Source organism: Zootoca vivipara, chromosome 6 (assembly GCF_965207765.1).
Source record: "Zootoca vivipara chromosome 6, rZooViv2.hap1.1, whole genome shotgun sequence".
Classification (NCBI taxonomy): Eukaryota; Metazoa; Chordata; class Lepidosauria; order Squamata; family Lacertidae; genus Zootoca; species Zootoca vivipara.
Window position 1 is genome coordinate 54,649,665 of NC_142589.1, and position 19,098 is coordinate 54,668,762.

General features: G+C 47.5%; 1 protein-coding gene across 20 annotated transcripts in view; it reads left to right on the forward strand.

Moving 5' to 3' along the window:
• The window catches only part of MACF1 (microtubule actin crosslinking factor 1), a 292,907-nt gene that overhangs the window by 236,393 nt on the left and 37,416 nt on the right, over positions 1-19,098 (forward strand). For all 20 annotated transcript variants that reach the window (XM_088672217.1, XM_088672219.1, XM_060275855.2 and 17 more), the window contains 11 exons: positions 6,687-6,848; positions 7,806-7,976; positions 8,496-8,662; positions 10,406-10,565; positions 11,638-11,964; positions 12,680-12,764; positions 13,220-13,461; positions 14,202-14,408; positions 15,866-15,985; positions 17,434-17,541; positions 18,388-18,606. In XM_088672217.1, coding sequence (XP_088528343.1) covers positions 6,687-6,848; positions 7,806-7,976; positions 8,496-8,662; positions 10,406-10,565; positions 11,638-11,964; positions 12,680-12,764; positions 13,220-13,461; positions 14,202-14,408; positions 15,866-15,985; positions 17,434-17,541; positions 18,388-18,606 — 1,968 coding nt within the window. The remainder of the gene's footprint in view (positions 1-6,686; positions 6,849-7,805; positions 7,977-8,495; positions 8,663-10,405; positions 10,566-11,637; positions 11,965-12,679; positions 12,765-13,219; positions 13,462-14,201; positions 14,409-15,865; positions 15,986-17,433; positions 17,542-18,387; positions 18,607-19,098) is intronic.

Genomic DNA, 19,098 nt, shown 5'->3' on the forward strand with positions numbered 1-19,098 from the left:
ATCTAATCCTCCATTCTCACTTTAGCCGTGTGATGATGGGGGAACGGGCAAGTACATTAGGCAAGAAGCCATGACTTCTGGCTTTCTGATTGGTTTGTCTGCATGATACATTTATTGTGTGTGTGTGTGTGTGTGTGTGTGTGTGTTGCATTTGCACTTGGATAAATATAAACCAGCTGTTAGGAGAAAGAGGTCAGCAGGTTTACCATGAAGGATGGGAACAGGATACTTGAGAGAAGCATCTTGTAAATGAAAGCCTGGTAGCATCATTAGGAGGGCAGGGAAGCAGAGAATAACAAGCAGATGAATTCCGTGTATTTTCTGGGTAATTTTGCAGGACTTGCTTCCAAATTCATTCATTCATTCATACATTACATTTATATCCCACCTTTCTCCAGGGAGCTCAATATGGTCTACAAACTTTTCCCCATTTCTTAATCACAACAACCCTGTGAGGTAGGTTAGGCTGAGAGTGAGTGGCTGGCCCAAGACCACACCCAGTGAGCTTCATGGCTGAGTGGGGATTTGAAGCCTGATTTCCCAGGTCCTAGCCCAGCACTCTAACCACTACACCATACTGACTCTCCTGTGAATAGGAACACTGACTGGCATTCTCCACCCCCAACACACACACATTTAGTTTCTCTATTGGGCAAACCCAAATGTCACAAAATGGTACAGAAGCTTTTAAGTTCACCAAAACTTTTCATTGGTCTAGATGGGAAGAAGGTACTTCCGTCAAGCCACCCATTTCTGCATCTGGTAAGAGTCTTACGATGAAGAGTGGGAAGAGGTAGACCCCCCTTTTCTCCCCTCACATATTTACTGTCTAAAAATGGCCCTTTCCAGTGTAGCACCATCCAGATTTTTTGAACTACAGTATAGCTGTGCTGACTGGGGCTGATGGGAGTTGTAGGCACCATGTTTTGAAGGCACCATGTTGGGGAAGGCTGGTGTGAGGAAAGGGGCCACATGCCACATGCTGGCCCTCCTATCGCAAGGCAGTGTCTATCCTCCCTTTTCTTTTGCCCTCCAGTCTTTCCTCCTCCTGCTGCTTTTCCTTCTCTGAATCTGGGAAAGGTTTGTGCCTTTGTCCAAGTGAGAGCTGGCCAGCCAGTGCTCTGGCATCCTCTCCGCGTTCTGTGTTTGAAGCTCTAAGCTACGCTTCCAAGTATTTTCTGCCGAGGCGGTTGTTAAGACTGGGTTTTGCGTTTTTAAGCCTCCCCCACTAAACCTGTCTCTGGTTTCTGGATCATTCCCGCCCAAATATGGCAGCTGTTCCTGATTGCGGGTGGGGGTGGGTGGGGATTTTGCTTGATCAGAGCGAAATGCTTTGGAGTCCTCTCCTGTGTTCATTTTAAAAATAAGTTTTGTATTTGAGGTTATGGCCGGAGCGTGTAGGAAGAGGTGGCGGCATGTCCCTTCAGAGAGCTTGCATGCCTGGCTTATCGGTCTGGGGTGTGTGTGTGTGTGTGTGTGTTTGTGTGTCTGGCTGCTGTTGCATGTAGGAGGGCCCTTTCCATTTATATCTATCTATAAAATATATAATATAAAATAAGCAGTCCCAGCAGAAGGGCTGGGTGAGTCGTTTTGCTGTTATGTTGCCATCAATCCTCCTTATGGCAGAATGGCTCTATAGCTCTGGACAGCATCTTCATTTAATATCCTGGCACGTTCCCATTTCTGGAGACAAGTTGCTGAACATTGCAAGGGAGGAAAACATTTCCCCCTGACTTTTCCAAGCTTAGATTCTTGCTGCCTTGCATCGCAGCTGTCTCGCTCAGGCCCCTCCATAAACCATAGGGAAGTTTGGGCGCAGTTTTGTTTGGAAGTGGCTGCTAAATCTTTACCTGGCCGCAAAGCTTTAGAAATGTGTTCCTGTTCCTCGTTTTCTTACAAACAGAGCCATTTGTTGCTTCAGTTTGGTGTTTTTTGCTGCTGATTTACTTTTCATGTGCCAGTTTCCCCCGGGAACAAAGGGCTCCTTAAAGATCACCAAAAACTACCTCGCCAGGTGTTTTGGACTACAACTCCCATCATCCCTCACCATTGTCTATGTTGGCAGGAGTGGGGGTCCAGAGCACCTGGGGAGGCTGTCCATGAGTAGGAGCATGCTTTTTCTTTCTCCCACTCCTGCTGCTGACATTTATCATGACATCCCTATGAGGTAGGGCAGACTGATAAATAGTGGTGATTCAGGGCTATTGGATGAATAAGAGACTTGGTCCTGGGAGTCTTGTGTTCTAGCAATTACTCAGCAGGTAAAAAAACAAACCAGCAACCAGGTACTAAGAAATTGGGGGGGGGGAATATGTTGTGTAATGCACTGCTTGAAATTTGAGTGTTTTTTTCAGCTCTGGACCTTAATACATTCAGTCATGGTTAAATGCCCTGTGGGATTTAATCACACATCCATTTTTTTGTTATAAAACAAAAGTCTGTATTTTGAAGTAATTGTGCTTAAATGCCACAGCGGATGAATTCTACCACTTACACCTGCACAAATCATGCATTTTAATATGATATTTACAGAATTGCTGTGTGTTGACTTGATCTTTTGGAAACGCACCTGATAAATCTTGTTAATAAAAAAAAATGGTTCTCCCAATGAAGCATGAGAAAGAGGCTCTTCTGGGTGGTGTATCTTGGCATGATAAGCTGCTCTCAGCAAGACAGAGCTCTCTGTTATAACTGAACCAAATGTCTGTAGCTTTTGAGTAACACAAAACTCATTGCCTAGACCAGATGTGCGGAACCTCAAGTTGTTGCTGAAATACAACTCCCACCATCCCTGGTCTTCAGCCATGCTTTCTGGAGCTGATGGGAGTTGCAGTCTGGAGGGCCAAAGGTTCCTTGCACCTGGTCTCAGTGATAACGCCAATAGATGTTGGCCCAATAAGAAGCAGCATTAAAGACAACTTTTTGTTTTGAAATGGAGGTCCAAAGGAAGACTCTGCCAGGATGTAGTAAGATGCCTAATCTCAAGTCAGACTATTGATCTATATAGCTCAGGAGTATCTACACGACTAGCAGCAGCCTCCGAAATAAGGTGTGCCCAGAACTGTCTCTTGCAGTGCATGATGGCAGCCTTCTTGGGAAGAGTAAGACCCAGTCCAGGGGCTGCATGCAGCTGGTGTGGCTTGAAGGGCATGGGGGATGGGAGGCTCTTCTGCCCTTCTTCTTGTTCAAGGGCAGCTACCCTTTGAGTGACACACTCAGTGTGGCCTCTGACCACTCTGGGCTGCTCCCAACAGATTCAACGCAATGCCTCTTCCTTTAGTCTGCCACCCTGTGCAACTGCCCTGTCTTCCTCCTGTAAATATGCCTAGAGATGCTGGGGATTGAATCTAGGAGCTTCTGCATGCAAAGCAGTTAAATTATAAGAAGAGCCTTGATAGGCCAGAGGAACTGACAGATCCAGCATCCTGTTCTCTGGCTGGCCAGCAAGATGGGAAGCCTGGACCTGAATGCAGCAGTGGAGGCAGAGCATAGCCGTTGTGGCTAATCGCCATTGATAGCCTTCTCCTCTGTGAATTTGTCTAATCTTTTTAAAGCCACCCAGCACAGCTGTCAAGTTCTCCCTTTTTTTAAAGAGAAATTGCCTTATGCTGAATAGGCTTCCTCGTGAGAAAAGGGAAAACTTGGCGGCTATGCCATTCAGGTTGGTGACTGTTGCTGCATCTTGTGGTACGTGCTCTTCCATGCAGCTACAGCCCTTCCCATTAGTTGAATCAATGTAAGCTGAAGGAGAAGGGACTGCGTGCATTTTAAACGGAAGTTCTAGAAGAGAAGGGGCAGCAAGAGGAGCGGGAGGCAGCTGGGAAGAGAATGAGGTGCTAAACCAATCAAACAGGAGTGATATGGTCAAGTAAGAGGAAAAGAGCCATCCCAAGATGAAACGTGACAAAGCTAAAGGCTGGGGGCTGGAAAGACAGTTGATGTTTCTCCAGGACAGCATCAAACCTTCAGGTGTTTATTGACTCACATAACTCCTTTGTGTTCATTAAATAAAAAAAATAAAAAAATCCAGTCCTCTATAAAGAACTTTGAAGATTACAGTGGAAATTTTGCACCAGACATGGAAGTGAGGCAGAAGGGATTGGGATAAAGCAGGCATACCCAAACTGTGGCCCTCCAGATGTTTTGGCCTACAACTCCCATGATCCCTAGCTAAGAGGACCAGTGGTCAGGGATGATAGGAACTGTAGTCCAAAACATCTGGAGGGCTGAAGTTTGGGGGTGCCTGGGATAAAGGTTTAGTAAATTCATCCTTTGCTCTGTCCCCACAAAAGGAAGTTGCTGCACAAAGTATATCCTCCTTAATTTCCATCTGCCAGCTTGGCTTTGGGCCTCTGCTGTTTAGCAACCAGCCAGGGCAAGCAGTCCTATGTCATCTGCTAGTGTGGCTGCTGTTGATAGTTCCTTAGAGTTTGCCCAGCTCTGTGTGAAGCAGGCCACTGTTCTTCCCATTCCACAGGGAGAGAACCAAGTGACATGAAAGAGTAACATGCCATGCGCTCCATCATGGTATATTATCAGAACTCCCAGAAACACACAGGGCTTGTCGTCATCACTGAGATCAGTTTACATGTGCAGTTGGGAGTCAACAAGCTGAGAATCGAGCAGTCCAAAACATATCTAAACTGGTCCTTAGTGGGCCAAGGGCCTCTTTCCAGGGATGCTTTAGCTAGACAGTGAGTAGTTTGGATGAAACAAAATAAAAAAAATCCCTCCAGTAGCACCTTAGAGACCAACTAAGTTTGTCATTGGTATGAGTTTTGTGTGCATGCACACTTCTTCAGATGCACACGAAAACTCATACCAATGACAAACTTAGTTGGTCTCTAAGGTGCTACTGGAATGAATTTTTTTAAATTTTGTTTTGACCACGTCAGACCAACACGGCTACCTACCTGTAACTAGAACAGTTTGGATGAGATTGCCTACCTACCTGTAACTAGAACAGTTTGGATGAGATTGCCGTCCTGAGCCTTGAATAGGCAGTGCAAATTCCAACATGGAAGCATCTTTTGTGTAGGAATTTGTGGACATATGAAACTCTCCTGATTCCAGCCATTGGATTCTTCCCTACCTGTGATCATATGTATTCCTGGGAGTTGCAGAGGTTTGGCGTTTCACGTGTGTCCACATGGCTAAATGGCCTCTTCTGCTGTAGTGTTCCCAAGTGAAGGAGCTACCCGCCTTCCCCTTTCTCTTAATTCCTCCTCTGCTACCATTTCCCCTTCACAGGAGCCTCCCTTTCCTGGGAAGGTGAAATGGCAGCTCTTTGTCAGAGTCTTGTCTGTCATCAGGGACTTTTCAGAATATCCAGGGCTCCCTGATAGGAACAACCTTCTCCTGATTTTATCTTGCACCTTCTTCCCTCCCTTTATTTCTAAACCTTGCTATGCCTTATGGTGCTTTTTTTCCCCCTCACAAGGTCGTGGGAAGATCTTGGAGATGGAGCAATTTGCACTCATCTTTCTTTTGTCTTTTTGAGTGATAATGCAGCAAACTTTCAGTATGTTTATGATATCTTGTGCATGTGGAAGGTAGTATATAGGAAGCAGTTGTGCAGCTGGTGTGAACATGCTGTGGAATGTGGTGCTCTCTCCAGTGATGTTGAGAGAGGGAAGTGGATAAGTTTTTCTCCAAGAGAAACAGTGAATTATGCCTGTCGAGCTTACAGAGGAGTATGGGTGTGTAGCTAATCTGGCTTTTCTGGTGCAGGAGAGAGATGTAGCTGCTGGCCACTTTGCCTTCTAGGCCCACATGCTGTGTTTCAGTACAGGTACAGCCTCATTTGTTGCCATGACTTTTCCTTCCCAGCTCTAAATGCAACAGAGCTAACACTCTTCTTGTCTATATCAGGTTGGCTGGCTGGTTTTTACAGAGATACCCTTTATAGCTCAGCTGCACACAGTATTTTCTTTCTTTTTGCTTGTGTTTAAACCCTTTCTCAGAAGTGAAACAAAAATCCAGATTCCTCTCTACAAATACCTTTCTATCCTCAGCTCAAGATACTGATAGCCAATTAGTAAGCTAGTCCATTCTCATTAACTTGCTATGTCTGCAAGCTTCATTCATGGGTCGGTGGGATCTGCAAATGAAGTCTGGCATTCGTATGCAGGAGATGCTCTCAGCCACAGCTGGAGACAGAATGAAATGGTTAGCCAATAGCCTCCAGGGATTGCCCTAAGACAGCCTTCATCAACTGGGTGTGCTCCAGATATTTTGGACTGCAACTCTATCAGCTCAACCAGCACTGCCAATATTCAGGAATGATGGGAATTGTTGTTGAAAAGTCTTGGGGGTACGAGGTAGGCTGAGGGTGCCCAAAAGTACTGAGCAGCTTCTTGCAAGTCTGATGTTAGATTTAGATCAATGTTGTGTGCTGACAGAGACCTGGATTCAAATCCCTCCATAGCCTTGATGTTCACTGACAGCCGGTCATCTTGACCTTGGGAAAGTAAGAATCTCCACTAAAGCATCATATATCTCACAAGTTTGTTATGAGGATAAAATTGGAGTGGGGCTAACCATGTACAGTATGCTGCCCTGAGTTCCCGGCTTGATAAAACGATAGCAAATAAAAGGGCTAAGTAAGGAAACTGATGATTTGTGATGGAGGCTGACATCCTTTGTCTCTCACCCCACCCCCACCCCCCGCTTCCATGTTTCCTCAGACATTCCAGAAGGAGCAAGTTGACCCCCTTCAGGCAAAACTGCAGCAAGTCAATGGGCTTGGACAGGGACTCATCCAGAGCGCGGGAAAGAATTGTGACGTCCAGGGCTTGGAACATGACATGGAGGACATCAACACCCGCTGGAACACCCTCAACAAGAAGGTGAGCTGCACTTGATGGCTCCTCGGCATTACCAACAACGTACTTCTGCTGGGAGGGACACGAGGTGACCGCCTTGCAGAACTAACAGAACTAACCAGGCCTGAACATGGTTGATGCCTGGGTGGGAGACACCTTGGGAACCCCAGATATGCCACTTTGGGTTCCACGATGGAAGAAAGGTGGGATTTAAATGCACTTCAACTACAATGGTACCTCAGGTTACAGACGCTTCAGGTTACAGACTCTACTAACCCAGAAATAGTACCTTGGGTCAAGAACTTTGCTTCAGGATGAGAACAGAAATCGTGCTCCGGCAGCGCGGCAGCAGGAGGCCCCATTAGCTAAAGTGGTACCTCAGGTTAAGAACAGTTTCAGGTTAAGAACAGACCTCCAGAACGAATTAAGTTCTTAACTCGAGGGTCCACTGTACTGTATTTATATTGCACAGGAGCTGTTAGGATGCAGGAGGAGGGTGCCTGCCCATGAGCAGAGTGAAGATCATTGTCAGTGAAGTCCAGGCCACCTAGTGTTAGGCAGGGAGAATGGATGTGGGCCCTTTCCACACACACACACACAGTGTCTTCAAGTACTTTTTCTATTCCTGTGTATAAAAGAAGGTAAAGGGGGCACACTTAGGGAAGTGGCTGAGGGTGGGAGATAATTGTGTCCCCCGGTGGATCTGTCCACCATTGTGAGTTCTGTTTGCTTCTCTCTGCATAGATTCATTCTGGATTCTGTTCCTTGGTCATCCTAGAGAGTGACCAATTATTGGGAAATCGATTTTTTCCTAAATGTTATTAGTTGCTTAAAAAAAAACCTCAAGAGAAGTATTGTTCTACCTTGCAGGGTGACTGTGAAAATGAAGCAAATCTGAGAAGCACTCTTTCCAAATGGTTGACCAGTAAATGCTTCTGTAGCAATATATATGTGTGACTGTTATGTTCTGGCAAAATTTAGGTGGCGCAGAGGATTGCACAGCTGCAAGAAGCCCTGTTGCATTGTGGGAAGTTCCAGGATGCCTTGGAGCCTTTGCTCAGCTGGTTGGCCGACACGGAGGAGCTCATCTCCAACCAGAAGCCGCCATCTGCTGAATATAAAGTAGTGAGGGCTCAGATTCAGGAGCAAAAGGTGAGGAGTTGGGGGCCAGGGGACCTTGAACTCACAGAGCACTGCTGGCTGGCAGGACCCTCCATGGCCTCTCTCTGCTCTGGGCACTCAGCTCCACCAGCAACCCCAGGTATCCCCAGTTGACAGGGAAGGTTTCACTTGCTTTCCTTTCGGCAGACGGCTTCTATCTACCACCTGTGCCATGTCAAATAAGCAGGAGAAGGAAGGAAAGAGGCTGGTAGTTGGTGAGCTTTGCAGAACAGAGAGAAGACAATATAGGGGGCAGACACCCAACCTTTAGTGTGGAGACAGCCCCCACTAGGAGTGGCATAAAAGGCAGTCTTTGTTGGGTGAGGTCTGGGAACTTGAAGTTGATGGTGGTGAGTGAAAGGGGAGAAAGAGGGCACAATTAAAAGCAATAGGAGGGAAATGTGAGTTTAGCAGAGGGAGAGCCCTGGGGACTGTTGGCCTTACTGAAGGCAGAAGGGTAATTCCTTCCTTAGCAGAATAATTATCACTTTCTAATACTTTATTCCAAAGCTGCTCCAGCGTCTCCTGGATGACCGGAAAGCTACTGTCGAGATGATCCAAGCAGAGGGTGGGAGAATAGCTCAGTCCGCTGAACCAGCAGACAGGGAGAAGATAGTTGCCCAACTAGAGAGCCTTGGAAGCCACTGGGCAGGACTTCTCGGCAAAGCTACAGCCAGGTAAGCTACAAGGCCTGTAGGATGCAAGCTTGTCTGCTGTAATTTAGCACTGAAGCGAGATAAAGTAACCTTTGCTTTGCGCTCTCCTCTCCCAGCAAAGTATACTTTGATGTTCTTTTGGTAAGCTGCCTTATACTGAGTCGGACCATTGGTCCATCTAGCTCTGTACAGGCTACTCTGATTGGCAGCAGCCCTGTCTGGAGATGCTGCTGGGGGCTGGACCCCTGGGAGCTGCTGCATGACTGCATACATACACCTTTCCCACACATGTGAAGCAACCCACAGACAAAAAAAGGGCTAAGGAGCCATGTCCTGGGTATAGAGAGCTGCAGGTTCCCTCTCTCTGTCCCTTGAAGTTTCTGCTTTGCTTTGGGGAGGAGGCTGTGTGTGTGTGTGTGTGTGTGTGTGTGTGTGTGTGTGTGTGTGTGTCAGAGAAGCTTTTCTGTACAGCTCTGGAAATAGATGGGAGTGTAAAATCCAGGGAAAGGGCTATTATTAATATTTTTTAAACCTGGCAGTTGCATTCCAGCAACTCCACAGAGAGTCAAATGCAACATCTGTGAAAATGGCCTATATCAGCAATTTCTTCAAGCTATGTGTCTCTCTCACCCCCTGGCTTTCCCACATTTCCTAGACAGGTTTTATTCACATGGAGAAGGGGGAACCCCACTCCTCCTCAGCCCCACCATGTCTAAACATGAGATTTCAGCTCATCAGATATTTTGCATGGGGCTACAAAAATTACCAATATTTTCATTGAACCCACAATTCCCTTCTTGGTCAATCATCACCACTTTAGGCCCCTTCAGTGTATATATCATTAAGGTTTTGGGGGTTGTTTTTGTTTTGCTTTGCTTTGCTTTGCTTCATGCATCTACTTTACCCATATATTCATTGAAGTGCATTTCTCATTTTGTTACCCCCTGCCCTGTTTTGGAGACATCCTTTTGGAGCTCTTCACGGCCCACTTGGTTGTTCATCATACTGAATACTGTGGTGTCATCCACAAACGTTGTCACCTCCCTTCTCACTCCTATCTCCAGATCATTCCTGAACAAGTTCAGGGGCACCATCAGCTCCAATGCACAGATCCTTCAGGAACTTTACTGCGTGCTTCCTTCCTTCCATTGTGAGAACTGCCTGTTTATTCCCACACTCTGTTTCCTGTTCTTTAACCAGCTGCCGATCCTTAAGAGGATCTGTTCTTTCGCCCTGTGACTGCTGAGTTTATTCAGAAGTGTTTGGGGAGAGGGACCTTGTTAAAAACTTTTAGTGAGCTCAGCTATGCAGTGTCTGCCAGACTACATGTTTCAGCAATCTTACTGGCACTCTCGGGCTCCAAAAGGTTGATGAGGCAGGCTCTTGATACATTAATCCTGTCTTCAAAAAGGGGGGGGTGGAGTTAATGACCCTGGAGGCTCTTGCTCATCCTTTGCCAAGATGATGCCCTCCAGATGTTGGCTGGGGCTGATGGGAGTGGTAGTCCAAAACACCTGGAGGGCATCATCTTGGCATAGGCTGTTCCAGCCAGTCCTGGAAGTCTCTTAAAATGCTTTCTAGCAGAATCCCTTGTGCAAAAGCTGAACCTGGTTATCTGCTCAACTTTCTCAGGATAAATACTCTGGGTGCTCATTTCATTCTTTGTTATTGCAGGAATGGCAAAGTAGCCTCATCTTCTTCCTCGCCCGCCCCCCCCCCGCCCCCAAATTGTTGCTGATAGATTTGTTTTTTTTCTTGCCACAGGCAAAACCAGCTGGAGGAGATCCTGGTTTTGGCCAAGCAGTTCCACGAGACATCAGAGCCCATCTCTGACTGGCTGACGGTGACTGAGAAGAAGCTGGCCAACTCAGAGCCCATTGGGACTCAGACGGCCAAGATCCAGCAGCAGATAAGCCGGCATAAGGTGGGCGAAGGGTTGCCAAGGAATTGCGAAATGTGGGGGTGATGGGGGAAGCACTGTGCGGTAGGCACTTCAGTAAGACTAGCTGCTAATATGAAACCTGGGTACCTGAATGAGATGGGGGTGCGGAGGGAGGTTGGAAACATGCATGTCATAACAGAACAATCTTTAAGCCAAGCTGAGTTGGTTGGAATTCAGGATGAAGATTCTCATGGTTTGTTGAGCTTCAGAACATGCAGGACAAGACTGTCAATGACTACTACCCATGATGACTTATGTTCTGCTTTCACTGTCAGAAACAGTATACCTCTGAATAGCAGGTGTGGGAATCAGAAACAGGTAGAATGCCGATACACTTGGGTCCTGTTTGCAGACTTCCTACAGGCATTTGGTTGGCCAGTATAAGAGCAGGATACTGGGCTATGGGACTGATCCAGCAGCAGGGTTGTTCTTAGGTTTTTAACTTTAGTAGTTCCTAGCATATTGCCCATATCACTAAATCATAGAATCCTGCACTTGGTGCAATCCTCGATGGTTCTGCTTGGAATAAGTTCCATTGGGTTTAGTGGGACTTACTCCAGGTAATTGTGTATAGGATTGCAGCCTTAGAGTGTTTGAACACTTGAGTGATGTCACGTCAGCTCAGCCAATTGCAAGAAGGAATTGTTGTCAGTGTCAATCAGGGGTCTCTGGGTAGGAAGAATCCTGGTTCATTAGAAGGGAATTGTGTGAGAGACACACACACACACCTTTCCCCAAATTCAGTAACTTTTCCTCTTTAAGCTATGAAAATAGCAGCCGCAGCTATAACTCCTGTTCATGAGATTAGCTGGCCTCCAGAGAAGAATGAAACAAAACTCCCATCTCTCACTTTTCTTTATTAAAACAATTTATTTCATATATGTTATTGCCCTCATGGGTGGATATTTTTACTTTGAGTTTGCATGATCATCAGACACACTCATTTCTCAGTTTTGTTTTAGATTTGTTTCCCGTTTATTCCATTTTCAGTCATAAGTTTCTGTCTGCTTGTTTTGTGTTCCCCCTTCTCTTAAACCATCTCACGGACCTCCAGGCCCTCGAGGAGGAGATAGAGAGTCATGGCTCAGCTATGGCTCTGGCAGTCAACACTGGACAGTCCCTGGCCTCCTTGAGCTGTCAGGCTGAGCAGGCCTCGCTGGCTGAGAAGCTTGACCTGCTTGAGTCCCGGTATGCAGAGGTTTGCGACCGGTGCGGCCGGAAGGCTGCCCTTCTTGACCAGGCCTTGTCCAACGCCCGGCTCTTTGGGGAGGACGAGGTGGAGGTGCTCAACTGGCTGGCTGAGGTTGAGGACAAGCTCAGCTCAGTGGCCGTCAAGGATTACAAGCGGGACATCCTGCAGAGACAGCATGCTGACCAGCTGGTACTGACTCCTTTCCCCATCTTTCATGATGTATTATTATTATTATTATTATTATTATTATTATTATTATTATTATTATTATTATATTTTCCCATCTTCCATGATGTATTCTTCTTCTTCTAGCTTTTCCTTTGTTTCTGTTGCTTTGAGTCTTTTGATTTTGATCTGGGCCATTAATATCTCCCTAGAACACCAGCCCCACCCCTGCTGCTGCCCCATACAGCCACCACACAAACCGGCGTTATTTCTGTGCCAAAGAAAAAAAGAGAGAGAGAATGATGACCAACCCATGTCCCAGTTAAGCCTTTTAGAAGGCTGCCACCCTCTGCTTAAAGCAGCCCTTCCCAAACTGGCGCTCCCCATAGACCCCATGATCCTGGGGTTGATGGGGTTTGTAGTCCAGAAAAATTGGACTTGGTTAGGAAAGGCTGGTGTAAGTATTCCTCCTAGCTTGATGTAGGACTCTCCCTCCTCTTCTGTTTGGTAGAAATAGCATCATCAATGCCCTGCCTTCCTTAGGCTTCAGGCTGCTTCTGTGTCCCCTCCCAGAGGCTTCCTATGTGGAAGGGAGCCACAGATGTCTCTTGGGTGCCACCTTTACTCCGTCAATGTGCTGATGTTGTTGGAGCCCCAGTGGGGGAAACTTGTTTTGGTCAAAGAGGAGCCTCTCCAGGGGAACTCGCCTTTGACACAAGGTTTTTATCCCCCTGCCTAGGCCTTGAATGATGAGATTGTGAACCGCAAGAAGAATGTAGACCAGGCCATTAAGAACGGGCAGGCCCTTCTAAAGCAAACCACAGGTAAGGCTAGCCAGCCTGTTGCGCTCCCCACAATCCTTCCTGTCATTCTTCAGCCACTGAACAAAAATTGACTCCTCTGTGCCAATAGCTGCAGAACATAGTACAACTCTCCCCCCCAAAAAAGATTCACCCACCTCATTTCTTAGTTTCTTAAAAAGGGTTGCTTCAGGCAAACAGGAGGGGGGTTGAAAGGGGCTTTAAATCCCAAGTATTTGCTGCTTTTTGCTTAAGAAGGCTTGTCATTTTCTAGAACATTAAGTATAGAAACTGTTTTATTGTTTTTAGCTTATTGAGTCTATAACCTGTGGGGAGTTAATCTTATTTTATTCTACTTCGGTAGCTTTTGGGTGAGAAGTGGTTTCTAAGCCTGCAGATAAAGAGGCAAAACAAAAAAAAAGTCTCTAAACCAAAAGACTAGAGCTTGCTGCAGCTAAACACTTGGTGGCTCCCTGCAGGGGAAGAGGTGCTGCTTATCCAGGAGAAGCTGGACGGCATCAAGACCCGCTACTCAGATATCACCACAGCCAGCTCAAAGGCTCTCCGCACTCTGGAGCAGGCCCGCCAGCTGGCCACCAAGTTCCAGTCCACACATGAGGAGCTGACAGAATGGATGGGTCTGGTGGAAGAGGAGCTGACGTCGGGTGGAGGGCACTCTCCTGTCGGGGAGCAGATCCCTCAGTTCCAGCAGAGGCAGAAGGTCAGGAGCCATTCCACACTCAGGCAGAAAGTGTTCAAGGGAGAGTGGGCTTCGGTTGGAACAGAGAGTGTGCTAACTAGTTAGTAACTAACGGACCAAAGACGTGACCAGCTTGTAAGTTCTCTAGGACTTCTCATCAGGCAAGAAGCCATTGTTACTTTACCAAATGAGTCTCGCTGTGTAACCTGTTGTTTGTAGCATCAGAGACGGACCTACTCAGTCTGCAATCCTCCTCTTGGAATGTGTCTACAAGTGCTGACTTCATGGCTTGCTAATTGCTCTACTTCCCTGGGTTGTTGGGTTTTTTTAAAAAAAAAATGTCCATACTCCCAGCTTTGTGTGATATTCTGAAGAGTTATGGAGAGCTTAGAAGCTTTTAGATTGGTCCTGATAAAGGCATTTGGAGGGTTTTTTTATGGACTGACACAGCTACTGGTGTGTCTGCTTTTTAGTTTAAAGCACCTGCAAGTAAAAGTGGTTGTTATCATACACTGGCCTGTGATCCACAGCCAGGAAGATGCCTTTCCCGCTTCTGCTGGGATGGGAAATGTTCTTTCCGCTTTCCTTCCACTTCAAATGAAATACCTCTCTCCATCTCAGCAAATGGAGGCCTGTATTTCCAACATTAGGGGGTCCTGTGCCGGTCTTTAATCATGAAAAAATACCCTTTTTGTACAACCCAAGGGGCAAGTGGATTCATAACCATAGACAGCCGGACATTTTTTCCTTTTCTTTTCCAGGAACTGAAGAAGGAGGTGATGGAACACAGGCTTATCCTGGATACTGTGAACGAAGTCAGCCGTGCCCTCCTGGAGCTGGTGCCCTGGCGTGCCCGCGAAGGGCTGGATAAGTTGGTTTCGGATACTAATGAGCGCTACAAGATGATCAGTGACACCATCAAGCAAAGGGTGGAAGAAATAGATGCTGCTATACAGAGGTCACAGCAGGTAGAGTTTGAGAGTTTGCTTTTTTAGTGGCCCTTGTTTCTTCCATCATAAGGACTTGGTGCAGAGAAGGCAGGGAGTGGGCAGGCTTTTAAATTAAAAAGAAAATAGGGCCTGCTCCTCCACACAGATGACAGAAGACTCTGCCCACTGGCATAGGAAGCTGCTTGGGCACCGGGAGCAGCAAACATGACGCGCACCCGGGAGCGGGGCGTCGCTACGTAGCGCGCATCCACAGCGTCGCTATGTGCAATGCATGCGCCGCTCACGGAGCTGGGAGCGGTGGGTGGGTGGGAGGGGACGCTTCTCCCCACCAGCCTCCAGCTTTCTTCCTGCTGGGCGGAGCCATGGAGGCTAGGGGCGGGCCAGGGAGGCCTCGGCTCTGCCTAGCAGGAAGGAAGTGCACACCGGCCGAGCAGGTGAGCGAGCAAGCCAGCTGCCGCCGCGCCGACCAAGGCTTTTTACCGAGCGGTGGGGCTCAGGTTGGGAGTCCCAGGGGGGGCGTGCCGAGTGTCACCCCCACTCCAGGGTGGCACCTGGGGTGGTCCGCCCCCTTGCTACGCCCCTGACTCTGCCATCAATAAGCTGTAATCGGGACTGGTACAATGTGCCACAAACACAAAACAAGAACTAAAGATATGTGTACTGCCAGTCATTAAAGCACGTGATCTCACCCGCAGGATACACATCAACTCACAAAATGTAATGTTTCTGCATGGAGCATATTATCAAGGAATCAAACATTTGTAAAATCAGTTTATTTTTCTAGCCTGTCTTGGGTGGTCCTTTTTCTGGGCTATCTTCTGCTTTTGCAGATGGAGTAACACTAGTGAGGCCAAGGTCAGTTTCAAGTGAGTCATTGATGGAGAATTGGATGAAAACTGAGTTTTCACTCGAGAATAGTGAACTAAAAAACCACAAGCTTCAGGTCAACTTTCTCACACACATTCATTTCAGATATGGAATTAACTCCGTAAATCTCATCTCTTGATCAGTCAAGTGCCTAAAACACTAATGTTGATTCCTAAGAATTTTCCATCTTTGCACAGGGCTGGTAGTTTTTAAACTTTGATTTTTCAGCACGTACGAACTTATAATTATTTTCACACACTGCTCAGAAGCTGCCTTTTCTCACACATGGCCCTTTGGGTGCTGCTGATGGACTCATCACCCCTGTCCATTGGCCTTATTGAGGAGAGTCTGAGTCCCAGCAGCACCTGGAGAACAGCATTGGGGCTTGTAGATATGTCAGAAAACAATGTTGTGGCTAAGAGGAAACTGCAGCTTGGTCCGTATGTACTGCTTTAGCTAAAATCTAGCCTGACTTCCTTTCCCCCACCTTGCTCTTCATTTAATGCTCATGCAGCCTCATAGTTGACCCACATGTGAGGGCAAATGCCAGGCTTCTTCCGGTTTGTGCCTTGCCGGCTCTAAATTCTCCTCCTTTCCCCCCCGGACAGTATGAGCAGGCAGCTGATTCAGAGCTTGCCTGGGTTGCTGAGACGAAACGGAAGCTGATGGCGCTTGGCCCAATTCGCCTGGAGCAAGACCAGACTACAGCTCAGCTTCAGGTCCAAAAGGTGAGGGACTCTTGGTTGAACGCTTACTGGATGGAGTGAGCTGGAGGGCAAAGTGGTACTTTTAATCGTGCCGTTGCAGAAGAGTAGATGATGGCCCTGAGTGCTGGGAAGCCAGCAGAGAGGTTGGGTAGTTCTAGAGAAGAATGACACGGAAGCAGAAAGATCATCTGGATTTCTTGAGGCATTGGGAGTTGTGTGGTGTAAAGGCATCATGGATGAAACCATAGGTTAGGTCCAGACTTAGCCATGCTTCCTGCCCATTGAAATCACCAGGACAGATTAGTAATGACTGTCTTACATAGTCTGCTGATTTCAATTGGTCTAAAGCAGGGGTCCCCAGACTACGGCCCCCGGGCCGGATGCGGCCCCATTGGCCTCCCAATCCGGCTTGCGACGACCCCCGCCGCCCGCTGCCCGCTCTTACAGTGCGCGGCGCGGCGGCGATCTTCAAAATCGGGGAAAGATCGCCGAAAATCCTTTGTGCGCATGCGTATGGGCCTCTCCCGACCCAGAAGAGGTCATTTCCGGTGCACTTCCGGGTCGGGGGAGGCCCACACGCATGCACACAAGCGATTTTCGGCGTTTTTTTCCCCGACCGCGTGCGTGTGCGCATGCGCACGGGCGCGCACTCCCCCACCCTCCGCCCCGCTGCGCGCGCACTCCCTTACCCTCCGGCCCAAAGCCTGGTAAGTCTGGGGACCCCTGGTCTAAAGAATGACTGACTTTTTCTGGAACCAACTCAGTGTTTGGGTTTTGATCTCCACAGGGATAAGGAGGACAAAGAGGAGGGGGGGATCAGGGGGCTTTGGGTGGTTCTGAATAAAATCTGAGTTGCTGTTCAGATTTGGCAGATTGGATGAGGTGTTGTGGGCAAGGGAGTTGAAAAAGAATATTTCTTTGTGGAATTGGGGGCATCTGGACTCCACCTGAACAGAGCAGACAGTATCAGGGCAATATTGCATCCAATTCTGTTCTCATTATTTTTAACAGGCTGTTTCCTTGATCTGTTTTTTATCAGTCTGGGGTGGACTTTTTGCAGTTTTTTTATTTTATTTTACAGCCTTGTTCTTAAGTTGTATTTTATCTTATTTGTTGTTAATTGTCTTGGGTACCACTATATGGATGGGTGGGGTAAAAATCCCCACCCTAGTCCCTTCCAGATGTTTTGGACTACAACACCCATCAGCCAGCACAGCCAAGGGTTAGGGATGATGGGAGCTATACCCCAAAGGCATTTGGGGGGGTACCAGGTTGGCAAAGGCTGATTTGAATCATACCAGATGGTTAGGGTTAGGCAGAGTTGAACCCTATGGCCTTGATAAGTGTAGGCACAATGGCTGCAGTCAGGCCAAGCATGACATTGCAGGATGGATGCAGGGTGCTTGCGCCGTCTCTCATCACCCACTTCTTTTTAAAGAAAATTGCTTTGTGCTTGTTCAACCTTTCAGGCGTTCTCTATTGACATCATCCGACACAAAGATTCTGTGGACGAGCTGCTCAGCCAGAAGAATGAGATCTTTGGAACCTGTGGGGAAGAACAGAAAGCCACACTGCAGGTAAATCTCTTGTCCTGCATGCACCATCTTGCTGCCCCCCAATTGCTTTTTCACTACAACTCCCAGCAGCCCCCAGTCAAAACATCCAAAGGGCACTGGGTTGGCTAAGGCTGCTCTAGTGAGAGACAAGAAAGCTGCAGAGGGCAACACTCAGCCAGGGGCCAGCCTTGTTGTACTGGTGCATGTTTTCAGTGGTCCTGCCCCTGGGCTAACCAAGTTTTTTTGTTTTTTGTTTGCTAGAACTTAGCCCAGAGTAGCTACTGGAAGTTGCACCATGCATTTATAGCCGGTAGATAGAAATGTCTAGTTAGCGCAAAGCAAAAGGCAATTTGATTTAGTGGTTGGACTAGGACCTAGGAGACCAGGGTTCAACTCTGAGCCAGGAAGCTCACTGGGTGACCTGAGGCCAGTCTTCATCTTTGAGCCTAAGCTACCTCACAGGAGAGCCATATACACCCCTTTGAGCTCCTTGAAGGAAAAGTGGGATATAAAACTAATAAATAAAAAGAATCCAGTTGGCATCCGCTCCATGCATCTGCTTTTGTTCTTTGACTCACATAGACCATTTCCCCTCCTCCTCAAGTATATTATATCCAAAATGCAGAGTACCAAGTGATGTGTGCCTGTTGGCTAGTGGCAAGAGCTATGTGAATGGCCCAAGAGGCAGTATGGGGAGATTTATTTAGGAAAACAGGCTGGAACATAATCCAGTCATATAAGAAAATGAATACAGAATGGAGCAGTCCTGCTGACTTGGGTCACGAAAACCGTCACCCGGCATCTCCTAGGCAGACCTCTTAATCCTTGCGCCTCTTCCCTGAGCTTCACATCTTACTCTTCCTGCAGGAGAAGACGGAGTGTCTTCTGAAGCAGTATGATGACATCAGCCACCTCAATTCAGAGCGCTATGCCCGCTTGGAACGTGCCCAGGTCTTAGTCAACCAGTTCTGGGAGACTTACGAAGAGCTCAACCCTTGGCTGGAAGAGACGCAGGTGTTGATTGGGCAGTTGCCCCCTCTGGCCATTGATCACGAGCACCTCAAGCAGCAGCAGGAAGACATGAGGGTAAGAAGGGGATGGGGGCATGAGAGAGAAGCATGAATGCCCAGACCACCAGCTTCCCATTTTGTAAAACTTAAGTTTCTCACACCTGTATAACCTGAGATATGAGGCTAAATTTACAGGCTTTTGTTTTCTCTTTTGTGTTTGGGGGGGAGAGAGTAGCCTGCTCCCCACTTTGCATTGCCTTCCCCCCCCCCCAAAAAAAAGTTCTGCAGACACCCATGGTATGAATCTATGTGGCTTAAAAAACTGTAGGCCTTTAGAACACTGATTGCGAGAAGCAAGCAAAAGTCCCTCTGTGTTCGGGCAATAATGCAAGCCCCAAATGTGTGGATCAGTAAAACATTTGGCTTTAGGAAAGTTGCTGAGCTTTGCCAGGGGCCCTTCCTGAGGGACGGAGGTTGTTTGCAAGCGGACATTTGCAAGCTGAGGAAGGTTGGTGAGCAGAACATGTGGAAACTGGGCAGCAGTCAACTAGAGAAGCAAGTGGGTTAG